The 17,647-nt window shown below is 38.3% G+C and overlaps 2 protein-coding genes across 3 annotated transcripts in view; one reads left to right on the top strand and one right to left on the bottom strand.

Annotated features, from left to right (window-relative positions):
* LOC116779426 (laminin subunit alpha lam-3) overlaps nt 1-7,521 on the top strand; it is a 74,281-nt gene extending 66,760 nt beyond the window's left edge. The window contains exons 34-51 of one of the 2 annotated variants that reach the window (XM_061523371.1): nt 15-181; nt 309-458; nt 531-685; nt 1,534-1,773; nt 1,898-2,060; nt 2,129-2,282; nt 2,351-2,592; nt 2,710-2,917; nt 3,259-3,374; nt 3,450-3,616; nt 3,722-3,845; nt 4,163-4,312; nt 4,500-4,631; nt 4,838-4,984; nt 5,137-5,278; nt 5,591-5,751; nt 5,837-6,038; nt 6,285-7,521. In XM_061523371.1, coding sequence (XP_061379355.1) covers nt 15-181; nt 309-458; nt 531-685; nt 1,534-1,773; nt 1,898-2,060; nt 2,129-2,282; nt 2,351-2,592; nt 2,710-2,917; nt 3,259-3,374; nt 3,450-3,616; nt 3,722-3,845; nt 4,163-4,312; nt 4,500-4,631; nt 4,838-4,984; nt 5,137-5,278; nt 5,591-5,751; nt 5,837-6,038; nt 6,285-6,424 — 2,960 coding nt within the window. In that variant the 3' untranslated portion in view covers nt 6,425-7,521. The remainder of the gene's footprint in view (nt 1-14; nt 182-308; nt 459-530; nt 686-1,533; nt 1,774-1,897; nt 2,061-2,128; nt 2,283-2,350; nt 2,593-2,709; nt 2,918-3,258; nt 3,375-3,449; nt 3,617-3,721; nt 3,846-4,162; nt 4,313-4,499; nt 4,632-4,837; nt 4,985-5,136; nt 5,279-5,590; nt 5,752-5,836; nt 6,039-6,284) is intronic. The other variant, XM_061523370.1, reaches the window with a different exon arrangement.
* On the bottom strand, nt 7,508-17,091 carry LOC116779581 (lysosome-associated membrane glycoprotein 1-like). Its single transcript, XM_061523380.1, has 6 exons — nt 16,904-17,091; nt 16,275-16,712; nt 11,052-11,279; nt 10,749-10,937; nt 8,909-9,053; nt 7,508-8,051 (listed from the first exon to the last, which is right to left on the bottom strand). The coding sequence occupies exons 1-5, from the start codon at nt 16,959-16,961 to the stop codon at nt 8,911-8,913; spliced, it is 1,056 nt and encodes a 351-aa protein (XP_061379364.1). The 5' UTR covers nt 16,962-17,091; the 3' UTR covers nt 7,508-8,051; nt 8,909-8,910.
* Nucleotides 17,092-17,647: the final 556 nt, after the last annotated feature.

Raw genomic sequence — 17,647 nt, 5'->3', positions numbered from 1 at the left:
GACGACGGAAACAGTGTCCCAAATACGAGGAAACACGGACCGTGGACGCGAGGTAGCAGCGGCACTTGCAGCGGCAGGGGCAGCGCGCGCTCGGGAACATGCTGCCGCCGCCACTATTTTGTCTCCTGCACTGAAACGTCTTCACAGCGGCATCCTGCAAGCACAGCATGCAGCTGCCACAGTAAGTCCACAATTTCAATGTAGACTATTTTGGCATCACTAATTAAGTTCATTTAACAAGATAATTAGTTAGCTATATGTTCTGAAATACTTTATGTATAAAGAAATTCCACGCAAAACTTTTTTAGATATCTGTGTCAGTCACCTCACCCGCCGGCGGTGTCGGATGCGCGCGAGCGTATTCCTCGTGGAGTGCTCCATCAGCAACGCGCGCTACTCTCTCTCTAAGTTTTGATTCCACTTTAAGAGATGGCACGCTGCTGTATTTACCTGATCAGGTATATTTTTATATTTATGTAGTCCTCGACCATATCAATCTTGCCTTCATTAAACTAATTCTCCTAAACCAGGATTCCGAGCGCTATCTTCGTCTCTCCGTATCAGCTGGGAAGCTGGTTGTGCGGTGGGACGTAGGTGGAGGCGTCGGCTACTTGGAGCACCCTGAGCCACTCACACCCACTGTTGACGACGCTGACCACACTGTTTATCGACTTCAGATTGAAAGGTAGTTTTAAAATAGATATCACTGGAAATAACAATTATAAACTCTGTTGATTTATAGAATTACTAGCTGTTGCCCGCGGCTCCGCCCGCGTGTTGGTCGCTTTTGGCATAACCATATATATATCAAACTTAAAGTGATTACATACAGAAAAGAGATGATAACAAACGATAGATAACCACAACCAACTAACAAAAGAAAAACAAATGATAGACAACCACTACCATCAAACGACAGTGAACTTTCGATCAACGCCATCTATCGAGCACAGTGTTCAACGCTTCAACCGCGCCCGCGCGCACTGCGTTATTTGTTATTTTTGTTACCTCATAAGTTTTAATATTAAGATTAACATATTACATTAGAACATATTTTTTTAGTAAATAATATAACAAATTAACTTTTAACTAATATATAATATATAACTAGTTAATATTAAGTTGTAGTGTTTAAAAGTTTTGAAGCAGTGCTTGAAGTAAATTTTCAATTGATCATAACTTCTTTTTCCCTTTACCGATTTTGACGAAACAAAGTTTTGACAATACTCCTAATTATATGCAATCCAACTGTGAAAACCGCGTTCAAATCCATTAAGTAGTTTTGAAGTTATAACGTATCAGACAGACAGACCAAAAAGTCCAAACATTGTGTTTTTGGTTTCTATGACCCTTCTTTGATCGCCTCCTATCAGTTTTTTCACACTTCACAGACAGATTTTCACAGACACATTTCACAGACATTCGATTTTCACTGTCTTATTATATGTATAGATAAAATTTCACATGATTTTACAAATATTTGTTCAAAAAAACTCAATATCATGTTAATATAATATTATAAAAACGTCCTAGAGTGTGGAACACAGTGCGGCTTCGTACTGAACGATCTGGAAGCGCCGTCACCACGTCTACAAATAGCACGACGTCGTCCCCAAGCACGGGGCTCCTGCGTCCACAGTACTGGTGGCTTGGAGAACCCGATGCTCCTTTGCCGGCCTGTGTACATTCCTTGCACGCTGATCACTTGGCTTTAGGCCTCTGGGCTTTTGCAAAACAGCACACGAATTCCAAATGTACAGGTTGTACCCAAAGGTAAATATATAAAACAATCTGAACGCTGCAATAATAAATGGGTTTTATGCTAACAATGCTTTACAGTATTTATCATAATTCGGTTCACGTATAATTTAAGCTAGACTTTATTTGTTGTGTTTAGATGGACGAGCCAACGTGGCGAGAGCCTTGCACGTCTAAGCGGTGCAGGCTACGTCACCTTGCGCCGCTCGCGGCCCGCCGACCGCCGACGGTTCAGTCTTGCTTTGTCCTTTCGTACCACTGACCACAACGCTCTGCTATTTATGGCACACGATCATGTTAATGTATTTATAATCACTTATTAATAAATTGTACACAAATACAAAAACTTAAGCTATCAATTTTTTGCCAGAATCGCTCGGTGTCAGTGTGGGTGCGAGAGTGCCGCGTAGTATTTAAAGTGCAGTACGCGAATTCTCGACTAGAGATTACAGCTGGAGGAGACCACTGCGATGGTAAACCGACCCATGTCCAGGCCACCAGAGTTTTTAATGGACTAGAGAGAGGTACTGTGTCTGGAATGAAAATTTATATGTTTTATATACAGTATATAACATGTGGTAACCCGGTCCAGGCAGCCTGCGCGTAAACGGTGAAGAGACTCTAGGCTCACCATCCCCGCCCGTGCAGGCCGCGGGTGACCTGCCAGAGCTTGAAGGAGCCTACTGGGTGGGAGGATTGCCGCCCGACGCGCAAGGTCTTTATGAGGCTCCCTCGCTTCTTGGCTGCATCGGAGGCCTCGTAGTGGACAGAGAGGGCTACGATCTGCTGGATACTCCCACACGGTATGGGTTGGAGCCAGGATGTTCAGCTAGGGTGAGGCATATTGTAATATATCGGCTCACTAAAACATGACAAAAATATAAAGTTATAAATAATTTATTATAAAAATTATGTGAAATCAATATAAATGTCCCGTATTTTACCATCCAGGCACTTCGGTCTGCAGTATTAGACGGCGACGGCTACATCGAGCTGTCATCGCCCGCCATTCGACGTAAGACTTCGATTGGTGTATCGTTCAGAACACGATCTCCGTCCGGCCTGCTGATGTACAGAGCACCCTCAATATCCGTCCAGGATAATGAGGTGGACGACGAAGAAGATGATAATCATTGCCTCGTTCTCGCTCTCGTGAATGGTAATTGAATCTTAAAACTGTGATGAGACCTTAGACTTTCGCAAGTACTTATTTAAATAAATGTCTTTTTAAATATTTATTTAACTAAATAATTTCGGATTTACTACACGTTTCGTTATTAAGACAGACATTTTCATCTCGCCTGACCGAGATCACGGTAGCTGCAAAGTAACCGAAACATCCGGAGTATATATGTATGTAGTATAAAATATTGAAAAACGCGTCCGAAAATATTATTTTTGTTTAAATTTAAACAGCGTTGATGACAATAAAATCTAAAGGTTTTTATTTGGAATGGAAGAATATGAGATTTTAAAACAAGAATGAAATTTTGCTTGTAGGTGAATTGGAAGTGATCGCAAACGCCGGCAAAAGTGAATTGCGACTACGGATAAATGGGACTAAATACGATGATGGTGGACTGTACACTGTACGGCTGGTCCGGGTTCATAAGCAGGTATATTTGAAGTTATTTAAAATTCCACTTTCCCAAATATACTATAAATTTTTTATACATGGTGCTTTGTATCAGCTGGAAGTATGGGTGGACGAAAAACGCATGGCTGCCGGTAATCTTCCGGGGGGAGCTATTGCGGCTAGGGCACGTGGTTTGTACTTGGGAGGGTCGCCTTCTCCCGTCACCTATCTCACCGTGCCCTCCTTCACGGGGACTATCGCAGACTTCATAGTGGATTCTACGTGAGTGTTCCCATATTCAACTATAATCTTCGCTCATGATTTTCGGATCACTAAATACCAGTTGTTTATAAGATCAAGCGGTCATTAATGTATCGTGTATGTCAGGTGGATAGGTCTGGAGTCCAGCGTCTCCCATTTCCGAGCTCGTCTCGGTCGAGCCCAGACCGCCGCCCCAAGACCGACGCCCACCGCCGTCAACACGCGGAATGAGCTCACCAACTGTGCTAAGGTGTGACGGTATTAAAAATAACACTGAAATCCCAGAGTATCACTATTGAATTGCCTTTTTTTTGTTTGGTTGCTTATTCCTAGATGTATGTTGAATTTCCTCATATCAAGGATGCTGTAGAAACTTTTGGGTATCCTCATATTTATGCTACCGGCAATGTTACAATAAGATTTTTTACATCATAAAAATTTTATTCTTATTTTTATATAAGATACGACAGTCAAGTGTTTTAAATTTAATAATGACTTATAGTTAAAAGTCTAACTTTTGTTTGGTCGATGGCTAATATCTCTCAACTCGTACGTCATTATTTCCAGTTATCTTCATATGCAGTGGAAGCAGGCGCTGTGAAGTTTGGTGACGCCGTCCCGAGTTATGCAGCTCTGAGGGCAGCCCGCGCCGCCTTGTTTAGTTTCAGTCTTCAGTTGCGAACTTTCGCTAAAGACGGAATCGTCATGCTCTTGCCGGTACACTTACATTCATGTATTCAATGTCAAATGATTGAAAGGGTTTCAAACCTTGAAAGTCTCCATGATAATGATAGATACCGTAAATTATTCAGATCACTACCTCTTGTTCGAGTGTGCATCGCTAATCTAGAGCAGAAAATACACCTTTATTTTAATAAAAATTCAAAGGTGTATTATTTTAAAGGGCTCCAAGCAGAAACCTCGTCACTATGTCGCTTTGTTGTTGCGCGAGGGTCGGGCTCGACTCATGGTTCGTGGAAGGAGACGCAAAGAATTGGTGCTACCGGGAAACGTCAGCGACGGCGAATGGCATGAGGTATGGTATAAACGATATAAATATGAACAGGTTTTTGAAAAGCCTGAGCAACGAGAGCACAAATACAACTCAAGACGTAGTGATAACTAAGCTGTGTATACATTTATAATTACTGATGTGTAAATAGTAGGTGCGGTGAGTAAGTCCTAGCCATACCAACGATATGATGTTCGTGGTTTTAATTTTTCTACACTCTTTGTCCGTAGTTGTCAGTGCGTATCTCCCGTAGTCGCCTCGTGTTATCCTCGGGCTCCGCGGCGGTGACAGGCAGGGCTCCGCCTCACGCTCGCGCCGCGCGCTTGTACCTGGGAGGCCCGCCCCCCGCCGCTGCTATACCACACGTACCGAATTCAGTAAGAAACTGAACGCTGACAATCTAAGCGATTTCTTTATTGTATTATTCAATGGCGCATCTATTTTATACAGAAATGACAGATAGAGACTAAACTCTAGGGTTTGGTAATGGAGAATATCAAAGTGTGACTATAAGTGTAATCTTTTTCAGCTGTTGAAGCTGGGAGGGCTGGTGGGTTGCGTGCGTCGCGTTGCGGTCGGAGGACGAGCTGAGGACCCGGTCAGAGACGCGCGTGCTCACGTCGCCGTCTCACAGTGCTTCCCCCGCGTCGAGCGAGGAGCATATTTTGGAGGTTGGAGAAAATACATGTCTTGTAACTAGTTTAAAAAATGTGGAAGTGTATTTTCATTTTGCATAAATACGTGTACTAATATGTATGTTGCAGCAGCACTTTGCTGTAGATCGTGCCAATCAAAACTTTGCTTTCTAAGATACTTATTGTGTCATTAATCAAAATTTCAATTAATAAATACGTTTTAGTCCATGTTATATACAAATTCCAAAATGTGATGCAGTGTAAAAGTACATTTAGATTATTCTGGTGTAATATTCGCATTCGCAAGTAACAAGCGATGTAATCCTTGCATAATTATTCATGCTCTAGGGGACGCGTATGCCGAGTGGTCGGAGACGGGGTTCGCAGGCTTAGTGGGTGAGGAGGGTGAGGGAGACAGCGTGGAGCTGCGGCTGGAGTTCCGCGCCACCAGCGGGGTTGGACTCCTGGCCGCTTTTGCTGGAGCCCTGCTGGAACTGAAGGACGGCATGGTGAGGAGGAGCTGTCATGGACTTATTTATTTTTATAAAAAAAACTGTTAAAGTACTAATAATTTTCAAAAAACATGGTTTCCAGGTGGTGTTAAGTCGTGGAGGAACGTCAGTCGAGAGCGGCGGTCGAGTGTGTGACGGTAGATGGCACGCGGCGGCGGCCCGAGTGTGGCGCGCCGGGCTCAGCCTGTCCCTGGACGGAGCGCCCCCTGAACGAGCAGCTCCTGCTCTGATAGCACCTGCCGCTCCGCCAACCGGGAACTCCTTATACGTAGCTGGACTACCTGGTTAGTTTATCTTTAGAGTTCTGCTAAATAAATTTACTTAAACAACTAGCCTTCTATCAACATTCTTAATGAAAGTAACTCTGTTTGTACAAATTTCATGCCTGAACTACCTGAATGATAAAATGTTACAATCAAGTAATAACTAATACTATATGGTAAAGATCATGGTTTATTTTTAAAGTTAGTTTCTAATATTAAATGTCATTGGTATAAACGAAACTGCATTTCCAACTATTTATTCACCAGAAGGAGCCCGCGACATGGGCGATGGGCGCGAGAACTTCAAAGGTTGTGTTCGTGACGTCACTTACCGAGGCTCGGCTCGGAGCTGGAGGGCGGCCAGTCTACATCACGTGCTGCTTGATTCCTGTCCTGTGTCACACTGATGTCTACATACAGGACCCTAGGAAACTTCACCATCAAACTTGTCCAAGGTTTATTTTGGGGCAAAAATGTGCCTAATCGATTCCTTTGGTTTCGGAGAATATCTACGTCTTGTCAATAACGGCAGTACGTCTAAAGACACACACTGAGTACCACTAATATAGACCTACCAAATGTGTTCATGGCTTAATGTAATGTTCTGTCGTAGCTTTCAATTAGTCGGTATGTTTGTGGAGAAATGGGAAGAGAGGAACAACTAAGAATATTCACATCACCAAATACCTCTGGAGTAACCCTGATGGGTCACGCTGTATCGTATAAGCTAACGAGGCTCACTATGTAAATAGTTCCTTAACATGAAACCATCTCAGCCGATGCTTCGAGTCACATCTCAGTACGACACATTCAAATATCCCTGTACATAGATATAGGTAACGAGCAGTATTGTTAATGTATATAGTAAGTTCTGAGACTATTGATTTTATGTTTAGTTCCAGACGTCTCGAACAAATTTTCAAATGAATTGAGAACTTTTGAAAATGTCGTGTACTTACAAAAAATATTTAATAAGTTCAGTTAAGATACGCATTTATTTAAATGTAGTAATTTAGTTTTCATATTGTTTAAGCAATCCGTGATCCACACTAGTTTGTAGCGGGAGTCTCGGTTCCACAGAAATGTATTCTTCAATCTTTAACGGAAATTATTTTAAGCATCTTTCCCACCTTCTCTTGTTGGTCATTTTGATTTTGTCGTGGGTTATATCGACGGGATGTTCGTGTGGATCAGGCCTTATTTTTTCCGTGTATAAAAATCAGCTTTAATAGAAAACGTTAATAGATTTAAGATGAAACGGTCTGAATACGTCACTAGAATCGTATCGTACTTGGTTTAAAACTATTCCAAGTTCCATTCATACAAACTCATTGCAGGACGACACACAGTTCAACGACCCAGACTTTTCTCACGATTCAACATTCACGTACTCTGTTAAGTAAACAAGTGTTCAATATAATAACTGTAAATATATCATACATGTACATAACGTAATATTTATTGTATGAGATTCTTAAATAAAAGTCGTGTTGGCAATAAAAAATATTTATTATAACGTGACACGTCACACTGTCCGCTGGATGACCTCGCCCTACAGGGAGGAAGATCCCCTCCCCTCTCCTCCTCCCCTCCCCCCGCTTGCCCAACAGATATATAAATGAAACGATCACAAACAATGTTACATTAGATTGAGATTGATACAAGGTTACGTGGGACGACTTCTACACATCTATGACCTTAGCGCGCGTGGAGCTCCACAGCGAGTACGGCGCGCGGAGGATAACATCAGCATTAACACTAAATCACATCTATATATAGATTTAATATACCTCTTCGTATCTACCGGCTCCAAGCGATAATACACAGATAAAAATTAAATAATCATTACACTTATATGAAATAAATGATGGTTGGAATTTAATTACAATTTTGTCAAACAAAACCATTATATTACAGATAGGGAGGTTTGAGCAGCTATATGCGAGTATAGCCGCTCGGCGTCCATAGAAGAGGTGTGTATTCCATAATATACTGAACTATACTAAACACTACGGGACGAGCGCCGACCGGCACCTGGAAACGATGACAAGGATGTATCAAAATATATTCATTAAGAGACGAGCACAGAGCATATATTATATGCAAATACCGACCAGCACGGAGCTCTACTTATAATTTTCAATAATTAGTACAGTTTGTTCACTTAAGAAAAGTAAACAAACGAAAAAAAAAAAAGTCGCTTTAGAATCTAACGGCTTGCAAAGCCTTCCTAAACAAATGCGTAGGTTTTTACACACACACACATATAACCATTTTCTGTATACAACACGAGATTAGATGTAATTGTATGGAAAATGATCAGCGAGTAGTTCTGGTTACGGCCACACTAACCGGAAGGCGGCGCTAGCAGCAAGCGGTTGAAAAGTTTCTGTATACTTTAGATAGATGGCGCTTTTAACAAATTTACTAATACTTACTAATCCTGACATGTGAGAAAACATGAAAGTAATGTATGTTTAGGTGCTCTATGTGTCTATGCAGAGCACGCCGCTGTATTGATAAACACTCGCACGCGCTTAACTTCCGAAATCTAATACAATTAATTGGTTATTTCAATAAATAATTTCTGTTACACTTTATAACAATATATTTTTAATCTGCTGACTTCATCATAATACATGGGGGCAAGTCTTAGTTAGCGAGACATCAACATGTGATATTCCGTCTCCAACGTTCGGTTTACGTATCTACAATCAGTTCCCTCCTCGTTCATGTACAATGAGTGGATGTACAATGTAGTCGGTCAGCGGTGATTCATTTTATTTCGTTATCACTTCTTCTGAACTTAAAATATATATTCACACATTTCTTTTAATACTCGTGTTCGAACGCCATTATTAATCTGTGTGTATGTGTGTGTGTTTACTCACCTCTACATAGAGAGGTACCCCCTGGCCGGTGAGCGGCGTCGGCCCACAAGGTATGCCACCAGCACCACCAGCACCAACCCTCCCAGAGCACATCCCACGGCGATAGGAACAGCGTCAGGGACGTCCCCGCCGCCGCAGTCACGAGCTGAAATCGCACAAATAATAAACATATTACATTTATAATAGAAAAATCTTCTTGATTATATCCAGCCAAAAATAGTTAAACTTGCACAATTTGGAAGTGTCGAAAACATTGAACACACGCGAGCTGTGGACTTTTAAAATAATATAATTTCTATCAAGCAACGTAACGGTATAGCACTAGTAAACAAATATAATTCACTAGTGCAGTGCAGAGAGCGCATGTCCATACTTGAAAATAGCGTCCCAAGATGTAGTTTTAACCAGATCCATACTAGATCTCATATATGTGAAACAGCTGACGAAAATAACTTGTATGTATGTATGTCTGTATGTCTGCGTCATCCTGTTACAAGGTCACGCTAGAATCCCTAAACCTGTGCTGCTACGTCGGTATACATTATACTGTCATTTATATCACTTCGTTAACATTACACTTCAAACAGCTCGTTAGTTTTTTAAGAAATTGAGATCGTCAGCTGTTTGTATAGATGAATAACGTTTGTCTGTTTGTTACATTTAAACTGAACTTTCCTTTTCGCTAAATATACGTATATATATATATTACTTCTTATATACATATTTTCGTTATCATGAATAGAAATATAACTTTAGAATATTTTAAGTATATTTTTTTATATTTTCCATACATATATGTGTTTTTTTTTAACAATTCAGACATTTTATAACACGTTACAGATTACATGGAAATAGTAAATTATTTGTAATTCTATACTCTGTGTACCTAGTTACTAGAAAATTTAATCTTATTATAGGGAGACGATAATAAAGTGTCTTTAGCCCGACAACGAGTAAATCACCTTGGAAATAGCGTCGCTGTAAGACAACTGATAGTTTGATTTCTCAACAAACAGTGAAGCGAAAATCATTTAAAATTTATATACAAAGAAGGTGTGGTCTGTACATTGGACACATCAGTATTAGTATATTAGTATTAATAGCTTTGTATTATTTAACATATATATAGTATATATGAAGGTCCAGTGTATGTCCGTGCGTCGGTTTCGTTATTAACATAACAAATGATTATTATATTGCGATAACGTATCGCTCCCCGATAACTGCCGCCTGCAGGCTGGACTCATGCCAATTAATAATGATCACGAACTTTCACGTTAAAACGACGATATTTCCGTATTTTATAACGAGCAAACTGTCCGTGGCGTAAACGGTCAAACGAGGTACATAACACGTATGTATATATACATATATATATACGTATGTGTTTGTATATGTGTGTGTGTGTGTGTCGATTTATTAGAATACTTCACTTTCATGTTAAATTTGTCGACTATCGTGTATTGATCGTAAACATCCATTTCACTGTAAGATTATTTGCTAAGTTTATCTTTAACTACACTTAACATATAAATATATTATCTCTGTCCGTTCGTCATTCGGCTAATCGATAAGTTCACAGACAACAAATATTAATACGGCTACGACTGAATCGTAACATAATAAAAATAAAATTAAAAAAAGAAACTTGAAATTATTAAATATCTTTAATACATATAAAAGCAGTAATATTCATCAGATCTTTAAATAATGAAAAAAGGAAAAAAAAACATTGAATTAAGTCAATGTAATTTAATCAAGACCTGCTTGTACGTTCAGATTTCAGAATATCTTATTAAACCGAGGTCATGTTTGAGAATCTTAATTAGTGTATACTCACGAGCACTGAATTGGCTGCTGTTTCCGGATGTCCGGAAGGCTTCCTCCTGGAGCTGCGTCAGGGTGAGGGTGGCGACCTGGTTCACGGCATCGGCTGTGAGGTTGAGCTGAGTGGGAGGGGAGCAGCGGTAGGAGGTCGCCTGGGGAGTTCGCCACGTGGAGCCCTGCCAGTGGACGAACATCTCGGATGCTGGGGACACGAAGCGAAAGGTTCTAGACGGTCATGGTACTCACTCAGACTGCTATAGGACATGTATTACGTATGTAACCATCGACAATAGAGCACTGTACTAGTACTACTCACATGCGTTAGGGAAGACTTCCGGCATGAGCAAGAGGTTGAGATGTTCCAGGGAGTAGAGCTTGGTGGTGGCGTTGTTGGCGAACACCATCAGCATGCTGTTCATGGGCGAGGCGGGCTTGTCCCACACCGGCCACGTGATGTTCACCCACTGCTGAGACCCGTCACAGCTGCCGTTCACCACCACGGCGGTGGAGGGGACGTTCATCACCAGGTGGCCCAACGGAGACGCTGATATATAAAACATTGTACCTCTTGAAAACTCTTCTTCTTTGTTTAAAAGCAATGTGTATCATCCTAAGATACATTGTTAAATTTCTTCTTTCATTTAGTTTATACATGTGTTTAGAGTTATCGTAATTAGCAATGACTGTGAAAACAAGTTCTGATAGCGAGTGTTGGGTGTGTGCATTATCCGTTACATTGAAATAAATATACACCCGACGGATGTGTTACGAGTGTCTGATATAGGAATTAATTAATGTTTAGGAAATAGAAATGTGCGGATCAGCGTCCGGACAGGCAAATGAGATAGAAATATCTATCAGAGCACACGGATCAGTTGAAGAAACAAAATAACAGTTTTCAACAATGTAGGGACCTGTTAATGTATCCTCGTTTCTCACAGCCAGTACGTATCCAAGTCACATTTTAGTCGCGAAATTTTTAGGATCTAATTTAACGAAATCCAGAATATTCGGAATCGTTTAATGTATAAAGTTTTTTAATAAAGTGATTTTCATTTTATAATATAAGTACCTTTACACATTCATATCTTTAGCATATAGAATTTTTTCATAAAATATAAATAAGAAATGCTTATGAAAAATTTTTCTACATTTTTTACCACTTTCCATTCTAACACAATCCCGGGACTATCGCGGGATCTCGAAATTAAGTGTAAATAATTCCGAAATCCCGAGATTAGAAGAATCTTCCGGGATAGAATTCTCTGTAGGTCAGGATGAAAAAGATTCCTAGTAGTATATTGTAATGCTAACTTTTCCTACACTGATGACGTAACCGACAGCTAACAGTGAATGAACGTCGCGGTGGAGCCGTCTCCAGTCAGTCAGTCAGACCCTCGTCTCATACATCTAAGACGGTACAAATCGACATGTTTTTGTAACGTTTGCATTTTCGGTGCATTTCCATAACTGGTTTAGGCTCCTAAGCTTGGACCGGTCCGCTTTAAATATTTCAAACATTTATTAATAACTATTCAGTACGCGACCTGATAGTACTTATTCTTTTTTCCTTGATATACATACAATGGTACAAGTGTTGCAGATGCCGCATATTTTTTATAACCACCTCTTTTAAGGAAAGTCGCACACATTTTCTGTGACACGCACTGACACTTCATTCTCGTCCCCGAGATTATTCATCTCAATTTAATCTCAACGTAAAATACATAGAATAAACAAGTCATAACAAATGTTACAGAAAACGGAAATGCCGACTCACTAAAGTGTTCTTGAGTATTCGCGTAACAGAAAATCATTACACATTACGAAATAACAGGTACATTGAATATATATTTTAACAGTCGAGTATTGAAGTAACAATTTTATGATGCTCTTACGACAAACGCTGGAAAACATACAATATGTTATTTTATATATGTATGAACAGTTCGGTAGTAAATATGTACACGAGAAGCCCGGTGCGAGCGACTCGTGACTCACCCACTTATTGGTTTAACTGTGTTTAATACTATTTACAATAAAATTATAACTGCGAGATATGCACTAAGCAACTACCTTCACATTTTATGACGTATTTTTACAATTCTCAAATTCTTTTTAATCCCGAATTCATCGGATTCGGGTATTGTAAAGGTGAGAGCAATCCTGTATCAAATATTTGTAAGACGAGAAGCAGACATTATAAGTAATAAATGTTAGCGATGTTTTAACACATGGATCGTGTCTTATACAAACACTAGTTCCACAATCCAGCCCTCCCTCCATCCTCCTGGCGACCCACACGGTCCATCTTCACAAACTAAAACCGTCAAGCTTCTAAATTCATGTTACAAGTAGTTTTCTTCAGCGACGTCTCATTAGGGCGACCTACATTCAAGTTACAGTGGCCAGACAACTATTGCGATACTAAAATTGACAAATTTAGTCTAGTGAGATTTCAGTGAATGATTTACAGATCGAAAATGGTAGAACGGTTGCCTGAACTTACGTAATCTACTCTGGTTAAGGCAGCTAAGTTTTTTTACAACAATCATTGCATTCAAAACGAAACGAGGAATGTCGCAACAGATTTATAAATACCACTCGTTGCTTAACTCATCACGTATTAAATTTCACTCCTATTAATATTAAAGATCGCGTGGATGAAGGCAATACAATACCACCAGAAAGAATCTTTACAGAATTAAGTTCAGACATGCGAATGCGAGTAGCGAGCAAAGCCGGGAGACTAGCTAGCGAATAACAAATTAGGTAAAAAGTTAAGCGAAATATTGCACTTGAATGTTAAGTCCGCCGTCAAATAATTTACATCCAACAGCAGGAAATATCAGAATATTTATAAGAGAACAAAATATCGAAGTGGGTACCAAAGACCATGATCTCTTCGATCTTTATATATATTTATGTAACAACGAAGAGAGCTCTGAGTCATGAACACAACTTTCGCAGCCATATTAATATAACGATTTTCCTGTTGTGATTTGTCATGTCGAATCAGACAGAATCAATTGTTACATCCAGATGAGAAAAAAGACCTGCACAAAACCTGGCAATTGTCCTGATACAACTACTTAGTCAATAACAATTGTTTAGAAAATCTGGAAGATCGTGGGTGGATACAGAAAATATTTTGGCTAAAACATTTCTTACAACGAAAACTATATGATGGCTTCAGAACCCTGGCACGTCCCCAAACGGTAAGCTGAATCAATATTAAGGAATAATTCTCTGGCATCATTAACGTTACAAAACTTTTGTATTTCTGGCCTATATTATCAATGTACATGAATAGCGTATAAAACAATGGCGTGTTTTTAATACACCGTTGAAACAGATTACAAATGTCCGTACGTGTCTATTAACTGGTTTCGTATAAGGTTTAAAACACGTCCGAAGCAGCAATAGCGCGCGGGACGTAAGAGAATCTCTCCATAATAACTATTTCGTATCAACCTTTTAGCACACATGCCGTAACACGGCGACCGAGCCCAAACTGGATTCGAGTTTAAAATTAACCCAATTTCTACGGATACATATAACTGGATATAAAATATAAATACTCTGTAGTTTTACCTGATTCATTAATATTTTTTTTAGTAAGAAATAGTCATACAGATATCATAAGATTTTATTCATACGGCTCGCCTGGTAGTGGTTATAACGAGACTTCAATCGTAATCAATACTGAGTAGGAAAAGCATTTTTGTAACGTAATTTTAATAATTATCAAAAATAAAATTTAGAATTCAATACGCCCACTGCTTTATTCATAACCGACATACTAAACTTCTTGAAATGAATAAGTTAATGTGACGTACGTGACCTATCATCCCATAATTACAACCATAGACAATTTCATATTGATTGTTACTTTTTTCCGTCGTTTCGTTATTAAGCGCATGACCTTCAATTGAACTTAAAGATCTTCTTTTTCTGACAGTTCAATGCAAATTGCAGACCTTTGTCGTAAATTAAACAAATTATTTACAAGTACCTTTTATACATTTCATTTGCATTTAATTATATTTATATGTCACGTTACAAACAATGTAACCTTCAACTTTATTATCGCGAATCAATTAAAATATATTTTTAAATATATTCAAATGAACCAGTTCTACGTTCTAAATGGCTTGTTTAATATTAATTTTCATGTATTTCCTACTTTCGTTAAAGTGTATCAAGAATGCTCAATGTTTGTATAAACTGTGATTTATAAATAAAATACATGAATAATGATGTTTTGTAAATGAACGCTTTGTCAGAGAACAGATTGTTGTGACTCAAAGAACTATTAACATGACATATAGCAGATGACGAAACAGAAAAAATAGGGAAATAGTTCTGAAATAAATCTTACATAAAAAAAAATATTTTTTTTTATATCCAATTTCCCTTAATGAGATGTGTTGGATATACACGGTTCATAGGAACGCCCCATGAATGGTGCATTGTAACAGAAACAAACAGACGGCTTTGTGACAACAAACTGTGCGAGTCACATAGGAACGATAAGTTATCAGTGAAAACACAACACCGCAAATAAATGCACAGAGTTCATGGAAGAATAAAGTCAGAGAATATCTAACATGCAATACAAGAATTGCATAATTGCATAATTGCATAAAGTAATACATCTGCATTATGCAGTTTCAATTAAGAAGTTTATGACGTTAAAGTAAATAAATGTATTAAAGAAATACATAAAACCAAATAGTAAATATTAATTTTCTAAATACACCTTAATATATAGAAAAATAAGTCAGTGACTAATTTTATATAATCAATAATTAAATTTCTATTGATAATATTTTTAATAACATTCTGAATCCTGTTACAGTATAACAAACAGAATATATAATATATATATATATTTATATCATAACATAAAAACCTGTATCAACGAACTGGCAGTTGTTTTGAAAATATAAAGCATAATACAGAATCATGTTATATTTTAATAAACAAAAAGCGACATTTTCTTTGAGGGTCACCTGGTTATATATTAGGAAGTAATCGAAACAAAAAGTACTAAGAAAGATGCTAGACATTACTTGCTCTGTTTTGTGTAATATTCACTGTGGCGAGGATCGTGTCACTCATAAGATGAGATCTGATGAGAATTTAGTTACAATTTTACTTTCATAAAAATGCAACAAACATATGAATTGACATCCCTAGTGTACAGAATATATTGTACGTAAAGAGATTTCATTTTAATCAAAAACATGTATTTTTATTAATGATAACACAGTATCAAGGTCTGAATATAAAAAGTGAATGTTTGTTTTTTTATATTATAATATAAGCAAAAATTTCACTTCATTAATTATATAGACATAATGAGGAGAAATTAAAATGGAAATCTCTGTGAAGACTGATTGTCGAATATGAGAAACTTCTGGTACATAAACAGGTTCACACAATGCATGTTACCTAACAATGAAGTGTTGAAAAACTGTTAGAAGACTACAAATAATAAGAAATATATTATATGAAAGACTAAATCAATACTTACATGAGTTATCGATTGGGTAGGTGACATTCAGCTGAGCAGCGAACTTAATGAGGATGCAGGTCACATTGTTTTTGTCAGTCCAGGACCAAGTTCCTTGTTGTGGTGGTGGAAGAGGGCCAGGAGCTGGTGTCGGGGCCGGAGGGGGCGTTGGGGGAGGTGTCGGCGTTGTAGTTGTAGGGGTTGGGGTTGTGGTTGGAGGAGTCGTCGGAGGTGTTGTTGGAGTTGTTGTTGAAGGAGTAGTCGAAGTAGTCGTCGGAGGAGTGGTAGGTGTGGTAGTAGTAGGTTCTGGTTCAGACGACGGTTTTGTTGTCGTGGAAATTTTTTCCGTCGAAATCTTTGGTTCTTCAGACGCAGCACTGCTAACCGCAGGACTTGCCGCAAGGGACGGGACCGGCACGGGTATTACAACTGGTTTTGGCGGTGTCAGAGAGCCTTGACCTTGATCAAATGAGGGTAATTAAAACTTGCACTTCTGCATTCGACGGTATATTTTGTTTCAGTAATCGAACAGCAATGCAAGACTTTCAGTCTTCCTTATTGCGCATATGACGTAAAATAAAGACACGAGTGCGAACAAATACGTGATAAGCAACAAAGAACTATCTACATTTATTATGTGTACTACTTACAGAAAACCATTGAACTGCAGACTACTGCCCAAACCAAACAAAACCTTAACCGAATCATTTTAAAATAATTAAACTTTATAGCCTACGGTTTAAATTCGCTAGTTAACTTGAATGTTGCAATTGTAACTGGATTTATAAGAATCGACAATCAAGAACTCTATTGAAATGTCATATCAGACTAAATTGTAATTTGTGAAGTCGTAACTTTTTAGACAGATTTTAAGTGTTGCTAGATCAAATATTAAAATAATTGTTTATAAAACTTCCAAAACATAATATTCATCAAATTTCAAAAATAAATTAGCTAAATTAGATTTTTGATAACTTATTTAATAGAATATTTTTTTATATTAAATATTATAAGTATAGGCAGTTAATAAATTAGACATATAGTGTACCTTGAAATTTAAAAATAGCATAGACCTTTAGAAGAGTAATAACATTATTTATAAGGTAATAAACATAAGATTTTTGTAAATAATATCAATGTTTTAAATATTTAGTTGCAATTCATATTTACTTCGAAGTGGTATGGTGGCGATTAGGGACTTTAAAACAAAGACCTAAACGAACTGTGATCACTCTTAGTTGCATCAACCTCATCTCTTTATTGAATAAAACATTAATACGGAAGCAATACAAATATTCGCTAATTTTGTAAAATGTTGCGATTGGACACGGTATCAGAATTGGACTAAATTTCAGACACTGTCATGCGTGTGACCACGGATGACACGAGTGTAA

This window comes from Danaus plexippus, chromosome 2 (assembly GCF_018135715.1).
Source record: "Danaus plexippus chromosome 2, MEX_DaPlex, whole genome shotgun sequence".
In the NCBI taxonomy this organism is placed as follows: domain Eukaryota; kingdom Metazoa; phylum Arthropoda; class Insecta; order Lepidoptera; family Nymphalidae; genus Danaus; species Danaus plexippus.
This window is presented reverse-complemented; position numbering and strand designations above follow the sequence as displayed.